Source organism: Aethalodelphis obliquidens, unplaced genomic scaffold (assembly GCF_003676395.1).
Source record: "Aethalodelphis obliquidens isolate GAN/ISIS:26980383/991018 unplaced genomic scaffold, ASM367639v1 scaffold100, whole genome shotgun sequence".
Classification (NCBI taxonomy): Eukaryota; Metazoa; Chordata; class Mammalia; order Artiodactyla; family Delphinidae; genus Aethalodelphis; species Aethalodelphis obliquidens.
The window spans coordinates 149,059-173,496 of NW_020838044.1; the positions used below are offsets into that span (position 1 = coordinate 149,059).

Genomic DNA, 24,438 nt, shown 5'->3' on the forward strand with positions numbered 1-24,438 from the left:
GCTCAGTGAAATGGTGGGCTTTTTCCAAATGCCAGCAGTTGATGTCACGCCTGGCGTGTATCCTGTTAGGAGAGGCTGCCTTTCGATAAAGAGTGTGACTGTAGGCCTGTAGGGACCACAGTAAGAAAAGGGATGTTTGTGTGCATGTGAAAAGAGCACAGGCATTATCTGTGTTCACAGGAAGCGTGAGAGATGCCCCGTTATCACTCATGTGGGTGCCCCTCTGAAATCCCTGAACATTCCTAGGAAAACAAGTTCTGACACGCTCAAGAAGACAAGTAATTACTTCCAGAATAAATTGCCCAATTCCATGCATGGACCAATTAGCCACTCACAAAAGCCCAAGGTTTGACCTCTCTTAAAAGTAGAGAAGGGTGAGGTTGAGAATACACCCATTCAAGTGAGAAGTAACAGAAACAGCAGGACAGTGAGTAGTGGGGGAATGAGACCTTGAAGAGCCACCAGCTCCATGCAAGGCTAAGAATGTTATCAGGCACTTCAAAGCAGCAGCTGTGAGAAACCAAACCTCAGAAACTAATAGCCAGGAACCAAGACCTTATCAAGTTAAATGTAAAGTAATGGACCAAGTAACAGGCCATAAAGAATGGGGGCATGAAATGATGTTAAAATTTCTATGAAGCAAGAAAAAAAACCTGTCAAAGGCTAAAAAAAAAAAAATCCCCCTTTGTGAAGGTATTCCGTTTCTTTCTGTGTTAAAGAAAAAATTGACAGCCTAGCTCCTAAAATTAATACATAAAGTTCTGTTGAGCAGAAATGATTTTTTTTCAAGGCGGTTTTATTAACAGAGACTCCATGGGCTTTCCTCAATTGTTGAGAGCCATAGACTCGTGAATTCAGGAGGAATCACATGAGGTTATTTGTTGCCATACCCTGTGACTAGCTAGAATTCCTATCACCACAGTTGTCAAATTTAGTTTAAAGGTTTCCTCAAATGAAAATGACTCAGATTTCATTCTTGATGTCTGCTGCTCCTTTAGTGGGACAGGATGGAAGAGAACAATGTTTACAAACACTTGGTGGCATTCCGGCTCATCCTCAGGGCAGGCCAACTTGTCAGGGCTACTAGAAAGGCAGCTGGGAGAGACTGCTGTTGAAGGCATTGGCTTCTATTCTAACACGACACCGTTTTTTTCTACCCATAACTGTACCTCAAAGTCTTGCTTATTTCAAGACATTTTCACTGGAAAGACCTTGTGCCAGCCAAGCTTTTTCACTGGAATGGATTTCTTGTTATATTCTCCATGGAAATGGCTTACATAGCCCTAATATAATGCAACCTCTTTCAATTGTCCATGTGGATTCTATTGTCTATCCATCCCTTAGTTTTTCTTGGCCTTCTCTAGACTTTTCCCCATTTCTGTTAAAATATGAAGGTGACAGATGGACACAACGGCCAAGGAGGTTGAATTCAACGTTTCAATCCTCAATATGGCCGAAGCCAGATTGAAGATTTTAAGATAACCTGCAATGGTCCAGTCTTGCAATGGAAAGAACCCCTTTAAAGAAATCTCTGCCACATCAGACTGCTTGCAAATGTCCAAGGACGGAAGTAGGCAATTAAGTGGTTTAGTACACAGGTTCCAGAATCAAATACCAGTTTGTCCATTCACTAGCTCAGTGACCTTGAAAAAGTAAAGTATCAATATTAACCTCTCTAACACTTGGCTTCCCATCTGTATTGTGAGGATAATAACAGTTCTTACCTCATAAGGATTTTGAGAGAAGTGAATAAGCTAATGCATGTGATGTGTTTAGCATAACACCTACCACAAAATAAGTGTTCAAAAATAATTTTATTTTTAGGCTTTTTTTCATAAGGCAGACTTGTCAATTATTGGACAGTTTTAATTGTTATAAAACTTATTTCTTAACATCAATATTGAGTGTCTCCTAATTTCCAACCACTTTTTCTTTTTAAGTCTTAAAGCTCTATATCAACCCCAGTTTTCTTTCTTGTCCAGGTTAACATCATCAGTTCCATTTCTCATATAATAAGATTTTCAACTCTCTTACCTAGTTATTTGCCCTGGAAGTCCTCTGAATTTTTAGTGTGGAAATTTAAGCCAAACTCAGGACTTCTAGCACTGTTATGATTTTCCTGTCATTTTGGCTTTTTCTTACACACATGTATACATGCACACACTCACGTGTGCACGTGCCCACACATACATGACTCGAGTTGGTACATTACAAGTCAGATATTAAGAGGGACACTCAGGATATGCTGTATCCTAATACAGGAATAAAAAACCTAAGAAGTAAAAAGGAGTGGCTACGATCTCTGATCCCTCAACACCAACTCTTCAGTAGCCTAGAAATAACACTCATATTGGATAATCTCTGGATTTAGCAGAACTTCAAGCAGCCAGGATTTTTGAATAAGAAGATCAGTTCCTGCCTACTCTTAGCATAAAAACTAGGAAGGCTTCATTACATCAGGAAATTTTAAGATCTCCCTTCAAAACCATTCAGCCCATCACTCAAAAGTTCCTTAAACTGGGACCTTGCTGGGAATACTACGGCTTGGAAGTCCTAAATTCTGGAGCAGCTCCAAGGCCACTTTTGTATGGAGCATATAGAGCCAGGAGAGAAGAATACAGAGCCCCAGCCCTCTAAAACACCGCCACCCCAATCTGTGAGACACACCACATTTCCCCATGCCTTTCATTATAATAGACTCGGCAGAAGCAGAAGTAATAACTCTTGTGATGATATTTTTATTCATTGTGCTTTTTACTGAAGACTCAGTGTGTTTTCTTGGTTCTTTAAAGCCATATGTATGTGTATCAATATATTTCTTATTTTTCTACAAAGCTTATGTTTTTTCTGTAAGACATCTTTCTTCGTCTCCCTATTGATCTTCATTCTATTTTTGATAGAATTCTATTTTGAATGTCCTTTGAATTTCATTTCTGTTTTCCAAGTAGATAGAAACTCTGTCCAACTTCATGCTTAATCATGATTCTCTTGATTCCCCTTGTCTAGCTCATAAATAAAATTCTGATCCCTCTTGAAATAATGATCCCTACTTATAGATGCTGAAAACTTAACAATTAACCTTTAGGAATAGTCATTTCAAAAAAGGTAATATAATATTGTCTATACCTCTGCTTGCCAAACTGTGTCCTATGACCCTTACAAGGATTCCATGGCCAAATAAGTTTGGAAAATGCTATACATTATACTGACTCTTAGATATTCACATTACCTTATTAAAAACATTTGAGAACCCTAAAATAAGTAATCTATTTTATCATGTGTTTCCCACACTTTATTGTTCATGGAACACTTAAAAACCTTCTATAAAACACTCTTGGGGACATTCTGCTGTAAATAATTTCCTCAGCTTTCTGATAGAAATGTCATGGAGAAAAGCCCAGCTAGTTCAGCTGTATTGAATCTTTTACTTTCCTCTTACCTACACAGTCTAATATTCTTCCAAGAAAGAAAATTAAATTGGTCTGACATTGACATTATTTGTTCAGAAATCCGACTTGAATTGTTACACAATATCTAGGTCTCCTCTGAGCGATGGAAAGTAATTTAATGATTGTTCTATTATTTTCTCTGGTATCAAATTTGCATTGACCAATTTATATTTTCCCAGGCGTACATGTGTATGTCATTATCCAGACAATTTCCTAAGTGCTTTACACGCATTAGTTCATTTTTAACTCACAACAATTTTATAAGGTAGATGCTACTATTTTCACGTTATAGAGGTGGAATCTGATGACTACTAAGGAAAAGTATCTTGTTTAAGGTTTAGCTACCTAGTCAGAATGAGAAGGAAGGTTTGAACCCAGGTGTGTCTTGAGCCCAAAGACTGTACATCTCACTATATGGTTTCTCAGGTTAAAGTTCAGTGACTTCCTCTGTCCTCCACTGGGGTGTGGACTCCATCTGACACCTGTTGAAACAAGTCGGTCTTCTCTAAACCTGCTCTCTCCCACTTTTCTTCCTAGATTGCTGCTTGTTATTTCTTTGCCTTCAAAGACTCCCCTTCTACCTTGTTTTAAATTTTCATTCTCAGTGTACAGTTTTCTTCCTTGATATTCCTATCTAATCTTGTGGTTTTAGATCTTATTAATATTGGTTTAATGCTAATAAACAAATTATAGCCTGAATCTTTCTAATGAACCCAGGCCATTTTTTTCAACTGTCTATGAAAATCTCAAAGTCAACATTGCAAGATACTGAATTCATTTCTTTTCCCCAAATCACCTTTTTCTTCACTCTCTATTGAAATTCTGCTCATTTTTCAAGACTCCTCCTCAATGTGAACTCCTCGATGCAGCCTACCTAGACTGTCCTATGCAAAATCAGCTGCTCTTTTCTTGATAATGTATGTATATATATCAAGATAGATTCTTGGTAATGTATGTGCACTTACAATTGGTTGACTATAATCAAAATTACCATGATAGTGATAATAATGATAGCTAATATTTATTAAGCTTACCATAGCCTTTTATATTTTGTGAAGTGCTTTATGTACTTTCTTGCATTAAATCCTTACAATGTCCCCATGGGGTGTGTACTATTTTTATCCCCATTTTACAGATAAAGGAACATAGGCACATAAAGGTTGCCCCAAGATCCCACAGCGAATACATGACAGAGCAAGACTTAAACTCGGGTCATTCTGACTTCAGGACCTAAAATGTTAGCAATTTAAGAATGGGACCATATTTTATTCTTGGCCTTCATAAATGTTTGTGGAATTAATCATTTGGTGAATAAACAAGTAAACCTATACAGTCTTGAAATGTGCTTGTGGATGCATTGACCTCCCATCGATCTAACCATGTCCCCTGGAATATGTGGCCTTCACAGTTCAGCAGTTCTAACACAAGGGCCTTCAGTCTCGCATAGGAAGAGACGAACTGAGATTTGGAGGAAATACAATAGGAAAGAGAATCACTTATTTTTCGTGGGTGCTCACGACCCATGCAGCCATCTAGAGATGACATATTGGCTGGCTGGTTTGTATAGGCCTCCCTAAGTGACATTCATGGCCTCAGTGACTTGACCATTGTTGGGCTCTGACTACCAGTTTTTCAGGCTCAATACCCTGATTCTGTCAGCACAATAAGAGAGGACCTTCCTCTAAGAGCCTTACATATATGAACCAAGCTGTAGGGCCAATATATAGAGCCAGGATACCTACCAAGTTGTTCATGTACAACCACTAGTCCACAGTCACTTATTTGATGCTTATGGGACCAGATCTGATTTGGAATTCAAATTTTTTTTAATTTTAAAAGGTAATACAGTGTACATACATTATGTTACATCAATAACCACAGCAGAATATCAGGTAGCACCACTTAATCAAACATATTTCTGTAGCAAACCTATGATTATTTTCACTGAGTGAGATAAAGGAGAAGACCTCATACCCCTTCCAGTCAGGTTTTGTCACCAAATTAGTTCAGATCACATTATGTTATGCTGCAGCTAAATTTTGGGAAAAAAACTTTGTGTCTTCAGAGGTTTTTTTTGTTTTGTTTTGTTTTTTGAGGATTAGAGATAAGATAAGGATTAGAGATAAGATAAGATAAGATAAGGATATAATAAATTGATCAATAATATAGAGTAGCTGTTAGAGGCCCAAGCTCTGGATCCTGGACCTCTGGATTCAAATCTCAGTCTCCTTCCCAACTGACTACAATGATCTTGGGCAAGCTCTTTGTGTTTGAGTTTTTCCCCGTCAGTAAAATAAACTTGAGTATTGACATCAGAGGGTTGTCTCAAAAATTAAATGAATTAACACATGTAAGATACTTAGAACGGTGGTAGGCACATAGTAAGCACACAATGAAGTTAGCTGTTATTATAATTGCACTGAAATCTAGCATGTGGACCCATCCCAGTCTAAAGGGCAAATTCTCTCTTTGGAGACAACAACTGTATGGGGAGATAAATTGTGCCCAAATGCCAGATTATTCATCCACAATATGAAATAACTGTTACAGAGTTCAGAATATTTAAGTCCTTATGATCAGTGTATTCTCTCCCCTGTAATTAAGTCTCCTTGTAGAGCCAGATACTAATCAGAAGGTTGCTTGGTGAGCATGGGAATTAAATTCAAAAATTTTAATGATTCAAATGCTAATAACATCAGGCTGAAACATTGGACCCATCCATCCTACCCCAGGGTCAACCTCCCTAATGCCAACAGAACACCGAAGGCCTGAAAGTTTACAGGTTACCCCTCCCTCTTCCTGAGACAGTGCTAGGCCAGTACTGCCACCACATGCCTGAAGATGCTCTTCTTTGCAGGCTTTTACCTTCTGACTAGCTTTTCTTCCAATCTTCAGGTATGTTAATACACTAAGTTATCAATAGATTAATGTCACCTCTGTCAAATTTGTCATAGACACTCAGGCCCCAGAGCCCTTCTGTTGTTCTAAGATGACTTAGCTAACTCTGATTGGATCATTTATGTGTTGATTTAACAGTACAATTCTGTGAAGGCAATTTTATTTCCTTCACTTTCAAGTTCCTGGGGGACAACTCACCGTACCTCCTATCCACAGCAGTTTGGACCAGGGAGCCGGGTTGAAAGGACGTTGGAAGTAGTTCCTCTAGAATACAAATGAGGCTGCAGAATGTTTTCTTACTCATCACCTACTTCTTTTTCAGCTGGGCTTTTTGGGGGTAGAGCTCCCAGTGGCTGCAGCCTGGCTAGAAGAAAATCTAGTCACCTACTTGATAGGCTTTTTTCAAACCACCTAACACAACAATGGTAATATTTTCTCTCAGTTTAAAGCATGCTGAATCCTCGTCTCTTCTGCCTCCCTCTTGATGAGAAGCTGTTGAACTTCCCATTGATTCTCAAAAGGAGTTATGACTTTTAGCACTGCATTCATCTGCTTTGAAAAATCAGAGTGTTTATTTTTGAGGTCTCCATCAGGTTGTCTTCCTTAAGCTTAACTATGTCCCCTTTAGCCACATACTTGGTGGGAGGGTTAGTAAAGTTGGAAGAAGAAGAAGGAGACGGAGAAGGAGAAGAAGAGGGAGGGGGAGGGGAGGAAGGAGAAAATAACAAACTATATAAGTCTACTAGGGTCTCGTCCCCCAACTGCAGTAGAATTCCTTAAAAAAATAAATAAATAACTATGGGATTGGGGAGGGCTGGGTGAGGAGGGAAGAACTGTAAGTACCTACAAGCTTAGCACTTTCACATTCTTTGGCCCTTTGGCTTACTCAACATGTATGTGTATCTCTGACTGAAGGAGCATATCTATTCTAGAAGAAGCAGAAGTCCTAAACTCATATACCACGTATTGCAGAATCTTCCCTTAAAGCTCATTCGTACCTGTGTTTCATTTCCTCGGTGTCAGTTTAGCAGTGTCTCAGTAGATGGGGATAATCATCTGCTCTAGTGTTGATATAAAGGGGTCAATTTGGACGAGGACCTTACTTCTCACTGTGCCTTCGATTTCCTCTTCTGTAAAATTAAAATGCTGAGTGAGATTATTTCTTAACTCCCTTTCAGCTCTCCATTTTTGGTCACTCTTTCTGAATTCACTTATCTGGTGCCTTCCTTTTTTCTTTCCTTCCTATCTACTTATCATCTATCTTTCCCAAAGATTTTTGAGGTTGTTTCAGAGACAGATTTAAGCCAATGAAGCTTAAATTACAGGGCCCCTCACTAGACTCCTTCTAAATTAAAAAAAAAAATCTAATTTCATGTCTGATTTTATACTTTAAAGTTAATATTCCCCCAAAAAGCTCCTAGATTTGTGTTTGCTTTAGGTCCCACAAAATCTGCATTTCCCCCTGGATACCTTAGGGAAAAAGACAAACAAAAATAAGAGCATACAAATAGGAATATAAAAGGAAGGTGTGAGAAAAAAAGAATAGAAAGAAAATAAGCCAAACATTAAATCAGTTTACCCAGTTGAGCATCAAGCTGACCTCTGAGTTTCCTGGAAGGCAAAGTGGTGAAGGGCATATCTACACATTGTATAACTCTTGCTATTAGAATGGAGGAAACTTCCAAAGAGAACAAAAATATTTATTAATACTGAACTCTGAGAAATGTCTCAGTGGAACATCTTATAGGGGACAAGACCGTACTATGACCAAAAGTGGTATTTTCACTCTGATAGAAACCTTCTATCAGAAACAGGCGATAAATTTTTGCTCAAATGTACATCGAGCAACTCCTCTGTACCAGGCATTGTCCTGAGCAGACAACAGAGATACAGACATGATGCTCGTCCCCTCAGAGGTCTCAGGCAAACACACAATCATAAGGATAAGTTGATAAGTTGCTCACAGAGGCCTGCACAAAGAGGTGTGCCATCACAAAGGACACTGGCTACAGGGAGGTGAAGAAGGAAGGGAAGAAATAACTTCTGAGCTCAATTTTAAAGGTAAACATATTCTTTACATAATAGTTGTCACTTCACAGGGAATGGTTAAAAAAACTGCCAACACATCTAGACAATTTTCCTGAATGTAATCTGACTATCATTCCTGTGGCTTATGGGCAACCATCACTGTTGTAAGATGGAGTTGCATTCATTGATTCAGCACTTACAGACCCCAGAGATACCCACCTTTCATGAAGAATTGTAGCCTTCCCGTGTTCGTTTCTTAAGCATTTGAAAGATTTCTCATGACTTACTCATAGCCTTTTCAATGCATATAACTGGTTTATTAAATTCTTTAGTTTGTAGAGGACCAAAAGCAAGGTGTTTGAACATTACAATAAGAAACATTAGGGAAAAAATAACATTTGACAGTATACTAATGGACATCCCTTGGTGCTCAGGTATTTTCAACTTCAAAAATCTTTATTCCAATGAGCAGTTTAAAAATCTTTTCTAAGCAATTCCCATTTTACAACAATGGAATAGAAAGTGACTCACCTGGTAGCACCTCACAAAATTTTAAACCACAAAATGAGAAAGAGCCTGAATTTTAAACATCCAAATGTCAGTTAATAGAAAACATCTTAATGAGGAAAATAGGATCTCATATGGCCTTGCTTGGCAAGGTTTGTATAGCTGCAATGAACATTTCTCCCAGCACTGGCATCCCCAAAGGCATGGAAACATTTCTGCATCTTTCTAAAGTATTCAACTGCAGCAAGTACTGCATCAAACAGTCTTACAGGTTTGCTCTCCACTGTGTCTGGCCAAACATCCTGAGAACTCCGCCTTGCATTATGCATGGCCCTCTAACTCCATGCAAGTTTGAAAACACATGAAAAGTCTCTTCCTGCCATCCCAACTTCCATTCTCTTTGACTGATTACGAAGGCATAGCAGTTCCTTGTAATGGAGCAGGATTTTCAGTCATGGGGAAATTTGGAGCTTCTGCAACTGATACTAAAATTATGATGCTGCCATCATACCTCACTCAAAAGTGGATTTGCAAAGGAAAAAAATAAAGATTCAGTACCAAGTCAGTGTCACACTGTGGCAAAGATAGTCTACTGAAATGTCGGGTTAGGAATCCAGCAGTCCTTTGCAGAAATCGCATCCAGCTTGAAATTCAGTTCAGACAAAGTTAAAACATGGAAATGAAAATTTAGCTTTCCAGTTTTGGTTGGTCAGCGATCAGTAATTAAGCTGAAGCATCATAAGTTCTGTGCATTTAAAATCAAGAGACTTTGAATATATCTAATAACTGAAAATCAGATTTCATCCCTTCCAGGCTTTTTTAAAACATCTTGGTAAGCTTTAATTTCTCCTTCTCCCCTCCTTACTAAGAAATAGGAAAATAGCTCTTGGTTTTAAAGAATACAAAGCTAGAAATCTCTGAGCAAGATGCAACGATTAGTTAAAATAAGCAGAGGGCAGTTGTTCAAAGATTAAATACTGAAATAGAAATTTAATGATTCCTACATTTACCACCTGTTAGCACACTTCACGATGTGGAGAACAAGTCCGAACAGCTCATTAACAGCTATCATTTATTGACTGTGTACCATGTGTCAGACATTTTTATGGATTATCTCATTCAATTCTCACAGCAGCCCTGTGCAGTAGATATTATTAGCCCCTTTCAGATGAGGAAACAGGCTTTTAGAGAGGCTGGGAACTTGCCTGAAATCACCCAGCTAGTCAGTTGCAAAGCATGACTCTTACTCAGTTCTGTCTTATTTGCATCTCATGCTCTCACCCACACCACTCCCTGAATTTAGTGGAAATGTTACAAATCTCTGACTTCTAATTAGTAGTATCTATCATGGTGTTGCTTGCTTGATGACCCAACTATATCAATAATAGTAATCACAGCAAAGATGGTTGGTTATAGCACATACTACCTGCCAAGCAATGCTTTGAGTACTTTAATTATATATATATATATATATATATATATATATATATATATGTAATCCTTGCAACACCTCTAAGAGGTGGAGAACTGAGCCACAGAGAGCGTAAGCCACTGGCCCCAGGGTCACGCAGTCAATGAGTGTAAGAGCAAAGCTTCAAACCGAGACAGCCTGGCTCTCATGCCCCTGCTCTTGCCTAGGGGTTTTCATCCAGATGCAGACTAAATTCATGTCCACATTTATACCAAGTTCAGTCACATTCTGAAATGGTTCTACCACCTCAGCAGAGCTTGGCAATTAAAGTAGAAGCTGAAAAATCGACGAAGCCCAAATCGAACAACCTAATGTACTCTTGAATCATTCTGCTCAATTTAATTTCTATTACAGAATTTAATCCAAATATCTGACAAGTAAAAGAAGACTAAAAATGATGGTTATATGTCGTTAATCAGATAAAATGCCAAATGACTTTCAACACCTAGCACATGCATATCAACACATCTAAAGAGATCTATTGCATATGTGGATATATTTGCACAGGCCCATATAACGCAGACTTGGTCTTTGTGCCCAGAACACAAGCCTAGCTTAATATCTGTTTTGAACCACATAAAAATTTTCATTAACCTTACAAGTAAGCACAAAATGTTTGATATCACGAAGCTGTTTGAACAAGCTGCTAAAGTTGAACATTAATTTCCCAACTCTGATGAGTTCAAGGAGTTGTAGAATAAAGCAAAATGGTCTCAATGGATGGATATATATTTGGGGTTTTTTTTGTGCTATTTTTCTTATGACCTGAATGTTATCAAGTGTTTATGTTTCTGAGATTTTTATATCATGTTAAAGATGTCACATACTAATAAATGTCTAACAGCTTTTCTTTATTGTTTTCTTTCTCTCCAGGTATCCCCAGTATTTCCAGTATTGGCAGTAAGTAAAAAAAAATCACCAATCCAATTCTAGGCCAGCCTTGCTTTGTTCAGCTCCTCAGATCTATTTTCCCAGTGTCCATTTCTGACGTAAGAGAGTATTTCCTTTGTGAATTGAATTGCTGTGTTTGTTCTCTGCACATACATGGTGAGAGCACAGATAAAATAGTTATCTGTGTATAACTCCTCTGGGGATATGGCAGTGCTGCCGCTTGCCTGACTACTGTTAATCAATGAAGGCTACCTTTACAGAGGTGCAATTAGTTACATAACCATAACTCATTTAGCAAAAATATAAACAGTCCTATTTACCCATATCTGGTAACCAACAAACAACTTGAACTCTCTCCCTAGGACTGAATATGAATTTCTACTGTAATTTAGAAAAGCAGAGAATGAATGTTTTAGGCTTATTCATTAGAACCGAAAGAAATCACCATGCAACCAGGGAGCAGGAATTTTATTAGTGCATTAAACTTTAGCCTTTGTGAAGGCCTGAAAGAGGTAGGTTTGTGATCATCAGTCTTACTGGAGGAATGAAGGAAAAAAATAATCAGTATGTCCATTTCTCCCTCCTAAAATACAATTATCCGTGTTTTCCTGACTACTTAGTTTCAAGTTTGATAGCGAAGGGGTATGAAAAAATACATGCAAAATTTAAGAGTAAGGATACTAGAAATTCCTGCAAGAAATATTTTAGTAGAAATATCAGCAATTGAAAAGAGAAATCTCTCTTCAACATTCTGTGGAACATTTCTCTAGCACCATTGCAAAGAGAATTCTACCAGCTGTCATGGGAGAACCAGGCTGTAGCTCCCTCTTTACATTTAAAACAAGGACACCAAACACCAAGCCTGAAATACTCACTGAGGAAATGCCCCATAACTTTTCAGAGCCGAATCTCACATATTTTTAAATATTGTTCCCTTTCCCTCTGATGGCTAAAACCTTTGGACAGCTACTGAATAACTGATTTGAAATAAAGTACTGAAGAAGCCAAGATTATGCACTGTAAGTGAAAAGAAGCATTTTCACTGGGGTTTCACCCCTCAGTCTTTGTCATAGGTGCTGGGCCACACAGGGTGATACAAGTGTAAACAGCAGTGATTGGAGAATTCCAATACCCAACATCCATCTAAAAAGCAATACACTCCTAATTTGGATTAAACAACTTCCCGCTTCTTATAAATGCAGTCAGGTCTCCCAATTTATAAGTCAACCTAGTTTACTTACGCTTGAGAATAGGCCCGCACGTGGGTTTGTTAAGAACTAGACGTGTTAAATGCCATGAAAATCAGCCGCTTTGTAAATAGAAATAGGAGTAGTGTTCACATTCATTTAGATACCAGACTAATGCTGCAGCTTCCTCCTTGTGATCTTGTTGAAATGGCCTCAGTGCTACAAAATTGCAAATGAAAACCTTCAGATCTAATAGTCTAATTTTTCTGCTGTAGTATCTCCCTTGGCGTTTGCCTAACTGTATAAATACGCCACATTGTGCTCCTTTCAGGCCTTGACAATTGCATTTGCGCATACATTTTGGAGCAAAAGGGAACCAAACAGAAGCAAACTGAGACAGATAATTGAGGCTGCTATGGTGATCTGACCTGTCAAAAGTTTCAGAAATGGATGGATGGAAAGTAGTTCTTTGGTGTTAGGGTGTGTTTCTGTTCAGAGTGTCAATCGTATGTTGCATGGAATTTCTGACTGTACTGCTCACCCAACATCTCATTCGGCCGCCTCCACCACATGCCCCATCTCTGAGCATCAGCAGATGTTGACCTTTTACACACTGAATCGGGAAATTCCAGTTTTGCTTTGTTTTATTTTGAAATCAATGGTGACCTGAAAGGATGCTTTGTTTTGCCTTTGGAAAATGTATTAACCTTTATTATCAGGAAACTAGGAAAATTTAGCTCCTTAATACCTAACTAAAACCCTCTAACAAATAAAGTGATAGCTTGTACCCCGCCTTCGTGATGCCTCTGGCTGTTCTGCTTGGAGTGCAATGGGTGTTCCCTCAGAGTTCTCAGGCAAACAGGATATAAGCGCTTCCAGGGGTCACCCAACATCACACACGACTAGCTTGCTTATTGCCTGGCTTTAAGGTCAAGAGATTTACCATAAAACCATCAAACATGATTGTATCTTCTAGGCTGCTTTAATGTCATTTACACATTCCTTCTTTGAGGACTCATAAGGTGCTCACTGTGTGCACTGGTGGATGGATTCCTTTGCTCTCCAAAGGGCAAGAATTCATGCATAGATGACTCACTGCCTGTTCTAGAGGGCACAGAAATGGGGTTTCCAAGGTAAAGCCAGAGAAGAGAGAGCTGCTTGGATTTTTAACTAATTTTGGGTGTTTGCCAGGGCTTTTCCCTTTATCCCAAGGAAGGAATCAATGAACATAATTCCAAGTACACAGAAAGATGCCATTATAATATATGTAACACCCATGAGATTCCCATCATCAAAGAGCATCTCAAGGAAAATGAATGATGCCTATTATCAACATAAATTATTGATGTATGTAACCATAAGTTCATATACATATGCTATATACACAGTGACTGAAGATTTTAGAGGACTATTAGATTTCAGTACAGATTTCAAACTGTCAACACCTGTATTAAGGTTCAAATGCATAGACAGAGTGGTCATCCTTTCCGATCATCTGCTAAAAATGTTTTTGAAACAAATTTCCCATTAAGGTCATTTGTACCTGCTGTTGTCTATCTATTAGGAAATAGGTTTCCCAATCATCCCAAAAGTACTTGATTTAAAACTCAGTCATTTTGATGTGCTTTGGCCATGGCTGAAAAAATATTGGTGATAATGTCAGCAATTAATGAATCCCAAAATAGATCTGTAGCCATCTGAGCCTTATGAGCTCTGTTTTTCCTTTACCTGATGTAGTAGTAATTCATTCAGGTTTCACATTTTATGTAAAATGTATCATGCACTTATAAGTAAACATTCACAATTTTATCCAAGTGAATATTTGTTGATGCTGATGATCCAAATTAATATTTGGTTTGCTGTGGGTGTTTTTGTTAAAGTGATAAACTAATCATTATGTTCGAACATATATTATCAGATCCTTAGCCTTGAAACGCAAGTGATTTCACTAATTATGTTAAACAGTATATTATTTTTAAAAAAACATAATTAGAACAACAAGTGTTGGCCTAATGTGCAAATAGCTTTGTGTGAGTGATTATCACTTAAAAAGTAAATAACAGAGGTTAAAGGTAACCAAGTCAGAGGTTAAAGGCAGATAATCCACTGAAAATTCACGTCAGGAAACACCATTTTAAGAAACTTGGAATTTTTAAATAAACAAAACCATTTCTTAGAACAGCAACAAAAGAAAAGACATATGTAGACATTTTGTGAACCCAAGTGTACATTGTTTCCTTAAATTACCTTCAAATGATTGACATCATGGTTTATAAAGTGTAGAAATTGATGGAGGCGTTTGGCTGTCCCCTCCTCTTCAATTTATTCAATTTGAAACAGCAGTCCATTTAAGGGAAATATTCCATTTTCCTGCTTTCTCTTCTAATGAGCATTGCCTTCATCACAGAGTTAAAAATTCATCTCTAATTTGATTTAATTGGCAGGACTATTAAACAAGGGAAGTGCTACCTGCAGGGATTCATCAGCCTGTTGAGAAAGCTCAGAGATGTTTTCATACTTGAAAACATTTGATGCCAGTTGGAGACCTTGTAAAAGTTGTTTTCCATACAGCATCCAAATATTTTTGTTCAGAACTGATTTACTGTAGAAACCTGGATCGTGAGGAAAATAACAAGGTTAATCATTTCCCCACTCAAGGGTTATTAGTAATCTTGTTCATTCTATCCAGAGAGCTTCAGTGTTTGTTTTTCTCCCTTTGCTTTAATACTACTAAATCCCCAAATAAAAGTTTCATTTGAATCGCCCTTTAGCTAATTAGGTTTTATATAATGAAGAAAAAAATTATCAGGCTAGTGTAGCTATATGGCAAATTGCATGGTGTGCTACATTAATTTTGAACTGTTTGCTGATGTTCTAGAAGGAAAGCTAAGGTCCCAGGTGAGATGCCTTTGGGACTTTGTTATATCATGTACCCAGTATTCTCATCACAGATCCATTTCATATTTGTGTAACTAGCATTTCACATTCATGAAACCTTTGTGGTTATCCAAAAATTGAATGAACATTAGGACATAGCTGCTTCTTTAATCCTGAAGAATAAATTAAATATTCCAATGAAGAAGGGGGAAGTATCCCCTACCTTAAAAAAAAAATCCAAGAGGTATAGCAATCTTTAGCAAACAACAATTGCCCACCTTGAGCAATGTTGACTTTTTTCATGTATTAACTTTTTCCCAGGTGACTTTAGAATGTCAAGCCACTTTTTAAGTGTGAGCTGGTATCTGTACCTTTGCTGTTATCTCTGTGTTTGGGCATCTGGAAATTCCTAGCTTAAACAAAGATTTGCCAAGATCTCTGAAAGGTCCTATGATGAACCTTCCAACATGTAACTGTGAACTAAGAGTGGGGTATCACTGAAGACTTCTTAGAATATCAATAGAGGGCTGGCCAGCTAACTGCTCCACTTCCTGGGAACTGGAGGGAAATGTCCCCACATGTCTACAGAATTCCATTTTACAAATGGTGAATCGGAGGTTCAGAGTGTCTGAGTAACTTACCAAATGTAATACGGCCAGGAAGGCCTGTTTGACTCCGAAAGCTGTGCTCGTAACATTATACCAGGTGGAAGAGGTTAGAAAGAAAAATTCTAGATTTATTAACTCCTACTTCAGACTCTTTCCAATCTAATACATTGCACCTTAGACATGTTGATCCCTGAATTGACCCATTTCTGTGCAGGGAACTTTAGTGTCCTGGAGAAAAACAGAAGTTCATTTTCTGTTATCTCACTGTGTGGTCAACAGAAGCTACATTAAAATGTGCCCTTCCTCTACCACCATCAATGATAAACATCCTCAGTAAGCTGAGGGAGAGGGGAAATGTAAAGATGTTACATATATTATAGAACATGTGACAGTTCATGAGATTAGCTATGCAAATTGTGAAACATGCTTGTACATATTCTATGACTGTAAAAATCCAAATGTTTACTTTATTGACATAGTCACTCATAGCAAAAAACATTCTGTGTGCCATCTCAAGGGCAGCCTTACCACTATTACATTAAAATGTATCTTCCCCGGCAGTCTAACGATGCTGTATTTCTGAGAGTAGGCAGCTCACTGTAAAGATGGTAAGATTACCTCCAAGGCCCTAGGGGTTTCTTCTGAAGAGCTTTAGGGTTTTCTATAGATTCCTTTGTAGACATCACTAATGTGGTTTCCAAACTCCCTGAGGAACAAGAGCAATAACTCTACAAATCCAAAGGGACCTTGTGACTTTGTCTCTTCCTGACGTTTTCCTCATACACGCCTGGAAGAAGGATGTTTAATGAAGGCTCACTAACATCCTCTCAGCAGTGGCTTTTCATATCCATGGTGGCACCCTGTTTCCCACTGTATTTTAGAACCAAAAACTTATGTAAAAATTAGTCTTTTTAGGAAACTTAAAGAGCACTCATCCAACATCATCATTTTACAGACAAGGCAGCTAAGGCTTAATTGAATCATCTAAGGCATCTGGTGGCCAAGGCAGGCTTCTAGCTCAATGTCCAATTTCCAAACTAGGACCCTTTAGAATTCATCCACCTTTCTCATTTAATTAAATGACTAATGTATGAAACACTATAAGGTAGAGTATTCTAGAAAAAAAGAAAAAACATGGGAAAGCATAGTCACAATTTACTTTGGTTTTAAAGGGTATCCACAAAATGAGCTGAAAGCTGCCTATGATTCATGCTAAGGGAGTGAATGTGTGATAGAAGACAGTATTCTAAAACCCTAACTCTGAAGCTTTCCTGATATAAATAAAGTGTTTTTAGCCTTCTGCTTCAAGCTCCCTTTCAGCTTGATTCACTATGGTGTCAGCAATAGATGGTCAAGTTTAGCAATTCTAACCTAGTTCTCTCCAACTTACAGTGCAAAGAGTTTTCCTTGGGGCACGGAGGAGAAACACTTTCTACCAAAGTCTAATTTTTATAACTAGAATCTCAGTTTTTCTGATTCATGAAAAGGAGTTTCAAGTGCCACAACCAAATTGTCGCATAACAGTTTTCTGAGTCTCTCCTTAATGGGAAAAAAAAAAAAAAATCAGGCAAGATATATATATCTGATTCATAGTCTAAATTGATGTGCTTCTAAACTGAAAGAAACTTGAAAATTAACATTTTATCGTTGTGTTAAAAATCAAATCTTTTCCACGGTATTCCAAAATAATTCCTATTGCTTTCTGGACAATAGTATTAATCAATGTAGGCCCTAGAACCAGATTATTCCCTAAAGTAATTTGTATCTTAAGTGAGATTTCTACATATCCAAATCACTTGCTTTGGGAACAATTAAGATTTCACAAAATAGGGGGAGCACGTTATTACCTCTACTTCAATTCAGTAAGACCTGTTTATACTACAATAATATTTTTATTACAACAGCAACCACAAATAGAATAATAAGAGCTAACACAACATTGTAAATCAACTATACTTCAATAAAAAAAGAATAAGAACTGGCATTTCTTAAATGCTCACTACCATGACAAGCAAATATTGACTCATTCATTCAGCCTTGACAACAACCAGTAGGTAGTGTCATTATCCCATTTTCCATATAGGAAAGCTTAGACACGGATAAGTTAAGGAGCTTGTCCAAGTGGTAAAACTGGAATTTGAATCCAGTCCAAGCTCTATTTACATGCACCATATCTTAAATAATTTTCCCCTAAATAGATATTTCCTAGGCTTCCCATAGATGTAATTTGAAATTTTAGCAATGACAATAGAGTAGCAGCATAAGATGGGCATTTCAGATATTTTGTTTCTTTTTAAAGGGGGCAGTGGTTGAGTATGTAGTCTTGGTCTCCATATTCCTCAAGCCAAAGTCTTTGGAGATCATCAAGATGAGTTCAATCCATTTTCCCAGATGTATGGGACGAGGATCCTTGAGAAGTAGGGATTTCCATAAAAGGCTATTCTTGAAGGATTGGCCATCTACAGTCCCACTGGACACATATGCTAATCCCTCCCCTTACCTCAGTAATAATTTCTTAACTCCAGTTTGGGTTTCACTATGACAGTCAAAGGTCCACAGTTACAATGTGTAGCAATAATTTTCCCTCCACACAGGGGATTCTTAATCCCCTAAATCCCCTAGATTCTCCAAAGGGCATGTGCTTCATTCCAACAGGCTTCATCCTTCTGTGAACTTTAGTGTGACACTGCTAGGCCATGAAAGAACCATTGGAGTGATGGGATTTAATGGCTGAGAGAAACCATGGAGATCTTTTAGTCCAGCACCTTTATCTTACAGGTAAAGAAATTGAAGTCCAGGGAATTAATAGCCAGACAGCTACTCAACAGAACTGGGACCAGATCCCTTATCTTCTGATTCCAGGGACCCTTTGCCTTGCAACATACTACCACTCTGAGACCTTCATATGACCCAAAGATATTCCTTAGTTAATTCATGAAAGAATGAAATTAATAAATTCTGCAACAGTTCACCTAGAAGCAATACCAATACCTTTGACGTATTATAATATTTTTTTGTATTTGCAATGTCTAACTACTCGAAATAAGCGGCCACTGGCTAAAAGTTCTCAGAGGCTTCATGTTACTCAAAGACTTTTATTAGCATTGAATATGATAACACAGAATTTGTCCCAATTATACAACGAATATACACTCCAATGTGCCTAATTTACTTCTGGGAATTAAACATTTGTTAGTAACTTTGACTGAATATTTATATGTGCTAGGATCTTCGAGTAACAAGAGTAGCCAGACAGTAACTGGCTAATTTTAAGTTGTTTTCTTACTTGGCCTTGCAATTATAAAACAAAATAAAAATTAAAATGTGATATTAAATTTAAAATTGCATGATGACCAAATATTAAAACATGTAAGCACAGACAGTAACATGCTATAGAAGCTTAGGGTCCACAAATTTCAATATTTTTTTTTTCAGGACATTTTTCCTCCCAAGGAAAAGACATCACACATAAAATTTTGTCCCACTAGAGATATGTATAGATTAGATTAGGATTTCTACGTGATGACTGCTGGTGGCTCTGAGTTTTAAGTTGTCAGGAAGGTTAGGCATCCCACATAATGAAAATCATTTGGAAAAAAATGTCTAATTATATTCCCACGCAAACACAAAAGCTACACTCTCCCATCCCCAAAAAAACTATCAGAAGTACACAATACAGAAGAAAATACCTGCCAGGTAGGGATCAGATTGTAACTGAGGTGTCTATCTTGATAATTTCATACAGGTCAAGTAGTTAACAATTCAAAAGTAGAATGACCTACATTAATTTTTTACACATGTAGGAAGATCCTCAAAACGGAACCTCAGCATCCTAGGGAAAAATCATAAAAGAGTATACTAAAATATAGGCGTAAAATATTACATTAGAATATGGAATAAAGCTTAATTTATAAAATTAATTTTCAAAGCTCACTTCTAACTTATATTTAGTATAAAATTTTTGTCTTTACTTAAGTTTTTTGGCAAAGCTTATTAACAAAATGATTAATTATATTATTACTTTCATTTCATCAAGAAAGTCAAGCCACTGAATACTTAACGTTAAGTTTACAAACATCACCCCACATATGACCTGTATTTGCCTCTCTTACGGAAAATGATGGAGGGAACCATTTAAAAGAACTAATTTTTTCTTAATTTGATGCTAATAATATAAATAAATATATTTTCTATATAAAACTATAATAGTGGTTTGAAATCTCTTCTAAATAAACAATTTCTAGGGACTTCCCTGGTGGTCTAGTGGTTAAGACTTCACTTTCCAATGCAGGGGGTGCAGGTTTGATGCCTGGTCGGGGAGCTAAGATCCCACATGCCTTGGGGCCAAAAAACCAAGACGTAAAACAGAAGCAATATTGTAACAAAGGTAATAAAGTCTTTAAAAATGGTCCACATCAAAAAACCTTAAAAAAAACACCAATTTCTAGAAATCATTTGTTTTTCAAAAATGATCATTGCAGTTCAAGTAGGCTTAACATTCAGTCAATAACTTGAATATTTTGCCTACATGTTACCAAATATCTATTTATTTAGTAACACCTGGATACAGATGTGGAAAATTGTTACATTCTTTATTCATTCATAAATTTTGATGGATACAGCAATATCAATATTAAGATTTCCTTTGCTTTTATGTGTATACACACACACATACACACAGAGTACCAGTAGATCAGCTTTTCTAACAAATGTTAAAAAACCAAAGTCATAGTGAAAGTTCCATGTCTTGCAAGAATGTTATTCACTATAATCTAATTATGGAGGAAACAATCTGATAATACCAGTTTACAGTAGCCTAGCCACTTGATATCAATTACTCAGTTATTAGATATTTACTGAGGCCTTCTGGAAGGCTTTGCCCTTCCTCAAAGAGATCCAATCTAATTACAGAGACAAGAAATAGACATAAAATGTAAACTAGCAATATTGAAACTTACGCCTATCCACATTATCAGTGAGAAATAAGGAGCACATAAGGTAACATGCTATAGGAGTTTAGAGGCAAGAACTCTCCTTGTGGACTTGGGTGGTCTCAAAGGACCACACTAGAGTTATGGTTTTGAGTTGATCTCAGTGAATGGTAGATTTGAGTCATGAAATGACTGCTTTAATTGTCATGGCCTATGTACCTTAGCAAAAATAGCTTTAAAGCCCCCAGTCCTAAAGCTGGCTCTTCTCCTGCTTTTCCAGAGTCATTTTTTTTTTTTTAAATACAGGTGAATCTAAGAAAGAAATACCATTAATTCTTAAATTAACAATGCTTATAATTTGATTGGAACCAATAACTTTAGAAATATATTTTGAGCTAGAAACATCATGAAAATATATATTAAAATAAAGAAAATATATACACACCCATACATACAAACCTTAGATATGATCAGAAGCACCTTGGACTATTCTCCTTAAGCCAGAACCACCAGTCATCTTTCTCTTTCTTTCTCTGAGAAATCGCATAAATAAAAAAAGGAAATAAATCCACTTCTTTGCAGAGATAATGGCTCACACTTAAAACATACCCTAAAGAATCTCTCCCGAAGACTAATGTAACAAGCTCGTATCTGTAAATATAAATTGCAGAGAATGGAATCCTCAAGTGAGAAATTATTTCTTTCCTGTTATCTTCTAGTTTCAGGCACCAGCTTTATATAACGATTTGAATTGCTGAAGTCCCTGTTTGGTTATTTGTAAGAACACTCTACTTTATTGCACAAGTTAATGTATATGGCTTTGTTAGGGAACAGGCTATATATTTAATGTCCATTCAATGTTTTGGGAATCATCAATTGCTTGCTCTTGTTTGGTGTGGGAGTATGTTTTGTTAAGTGCATCACAACCAAGTTAAAAAGCAGATGTGTGGTTTGTGTCTTTGTCCATATAGTTTTCTGTTTAGACCAAATGACATTATAGCTGAAAGTAACATACCCTGATTTTTCCTGGTGCATGCAGATCCTCCAAAGTTTAATAGGATATGGCCGAATATTTCTTCCCTTGAGGTTTCTAATCCAAAACAAGGTAGGAGCATGTAAAATTCCTACTGATATAAAATCCCACATGTTTAGGGGGAAAATCCCATACTCTATTTTTTAGCACTAAATAAGAGCATTATCATAAATGCCATGTCTTTGAAAGAATCATAATTCAAATATTTTTTTCTAATATGAAGTGTCCCAGAAATATTATAGTAAAAGTAGAAAAAGTAGAAAAAATTAGACAGCATAAAACTTACAAGCACTTTATCAAATTTACATTGAATGTCAGCCATCCCAAGAGAAGCCTAGAGTTTGGTTGCCATCACAGTGGGGAGTATAAATAATATATCATAAAAACTTGTGAGTGACACAGGTTTCCTTCCACTGTCTCACTTTTGCTTTGCTTTGGTAAATTGGCTGTTACGTCAGTTGTATTGAGGGTCAGGGAAAATACATAAAGGCAGTATTGCAACCCCTAAAAGACCTGTTTTTGTTTTGTTTTTTCAACTGTCGTTCCTTACTGACTGACAGGAATTTGGATCTCTCTCTCTCTCTTCCCCTTCAACGTCACAGTGTATTTTCTCTGCTGAGGCTTTCCCTCTTTTATCCTTTATGAATTACCAATAATTTCTGCCAGGATTAAGAACAACGTGTTTTCTCTCTGTCCTTAGAGCAGTAATTATTTTCTGACTTCTAACATAATAAATAAATAAATGAAAGAAACTGACAGACAGCAGTGTGGTTACACAGGAAGAAATAGAACCTTTAAAAACTGGCCAATAAAATTCATAAGATTCAGTGTAATGTTAAAATTACATTAACGTCTAGCCTATAGATATACATAGACGTATATAAATAGTTTATATTAAAATAAAGTTGTCTTCTTTTGCGTCCTTCCTTCTCACAAAAAAAGAGGCACATCTTTGGCTTCCACCTTCCTTTGTTACATGCAGGATGTTCCTTTTAAGCTCTAATGAATACAGATGGAGGAGGAAGTGAGCAAAAGGAGGAACCAGGAAATAGCTGCTAAGCAAAACAAAATATATTAGCAATTTGTTGAGGAGTCAAATTGGAAGGGCTGCATTTTCAGTCCTTGATCAGAGTGATGAAATCAAGACTGTCCTAGATACATATATTACTAGCAAATAGAATTATCTTAATCATCTGCTCCAAATGAATTTTTTCAAGTTTCTGCATACATATGTGGAAGAAGAAATACAGATCAAGCTCAACCCATTAGTATAATTCTGTGAGGATTGTGGGAAGGTTTAGTGGCTTTGTTCCTCGGCAAGTTCAATGAGAGCATCTTCAGTGAACTGTCACTCAGTATTTCCCATTGAATCTCATAGCTCAACAAATTATACAAGACAGGATCTAAGACTTAACACTTCTCCACAGTAAGTTTTGTGCTGAACAAGATTATGCATTGTTTAAAACCTGAAACAGACCCATTTAATTATTTTGCTATGTTTTCTGTGAGTGTCACAAGACTAAAAGCTTTCAGAAATATCTTTAGTTAATGCCAGTTGCACTTTTTTAGAATGTGGATAAAGAGTTCAAATAAATTTATTTGAGAAGCTCACAGTTGAATAAAGTGCTTGAACTTGACATTTTAGCTAAAGGTGCACTTTCTAGCAGAGGTCAGTTCTGTGCAAACATAATTTATCTGGTCAACATCTGCAAAGAACATCAGGCTCTACCTTGGTTTTGCTATTTTCACAAGCAACACTTCAGGAACAATTGGAAAAGAAAGGCAGGCAAACTTAGAAATTCCTGCCATTAACACACTGATATCATATACGTAATAAATGTCGAGAAAAAGACTACATTTCTGAAAGGTGGACAGATTCGAGGTGACTCTGAGACTGAGATCCAGATTCCGCTGAATGGTTGACCATTGTGACTATCTGTAATGTCTAATCAAATCAGCAAAAATAATCTAACTGGTTTATAGGTAGATGAGATTACGGGTACACAGAAAGACATGGTGAATTGAGGCAATGATATTGCTAAGTAACTCAACAACACAACTACTATTTTAAGAGAAGAACAGTAGGGGATCCTAATATCCATATTGTTACTGGAATAATCTCGGCATAACTGCGTTCTTGATTTAAATGGTAATTCTTTTTGCCTCTGAAAATAAAGCTTCTAAACGTTATTACTGACAAGTTCAAACCATTTTCAGCCAAATACAAGACTTCCTTTGTGATTGAAGCAAACTCCCAGAAACAACAAATACAAATATTCTCTTCATTTAGGGCCACTTTTCAAGCGGGTTGATGATAAGTAATTACAATTTGAACGTTTCACTATTGTTTCTAATGTGCTGTTCATTCTTTTAAACCTATCCAGTTGCTCCCAAATTAACTTTGTCAACAGTTTCTTCTGTTCAAGTTGCAAACCACAAGAGAGGTAGGAATTCTTGGATTCATACAGTGATTTCATGGTGTTATGTGTTGTGAAACATTGCACTGTATGAATCTGGAATATCTGTGAAGTGTACCCATCAGCTTATTGGTGAGGCAT

At 37.0% G+C, this 24,438-nt stretch overlaps 1 protein-coding gene across 2 annotated transcripts in view; it reads left to right on the plus strand.

Moving 5' to 3' along the window:
• Positions 1-24,438, plus strand: part of NTNG1 (netrin G1) — a 162,599-nt gene that overhangs the window by 69,558 nt on the left and 68,603 nt on the right. For both annotated transcript variants that reach the window (XM_027096233.1, XM_027096234.1), the window contains exon 3: positions 11,227-11,253. In XM_027096233.1, coding sequence (XP_026952034.1) covers positions 11,227-11,253 — 27 coding nt within the window. The remainder of the gene's footprint in view (positions 1-11,226; positions 11,254-24,438) is intronic.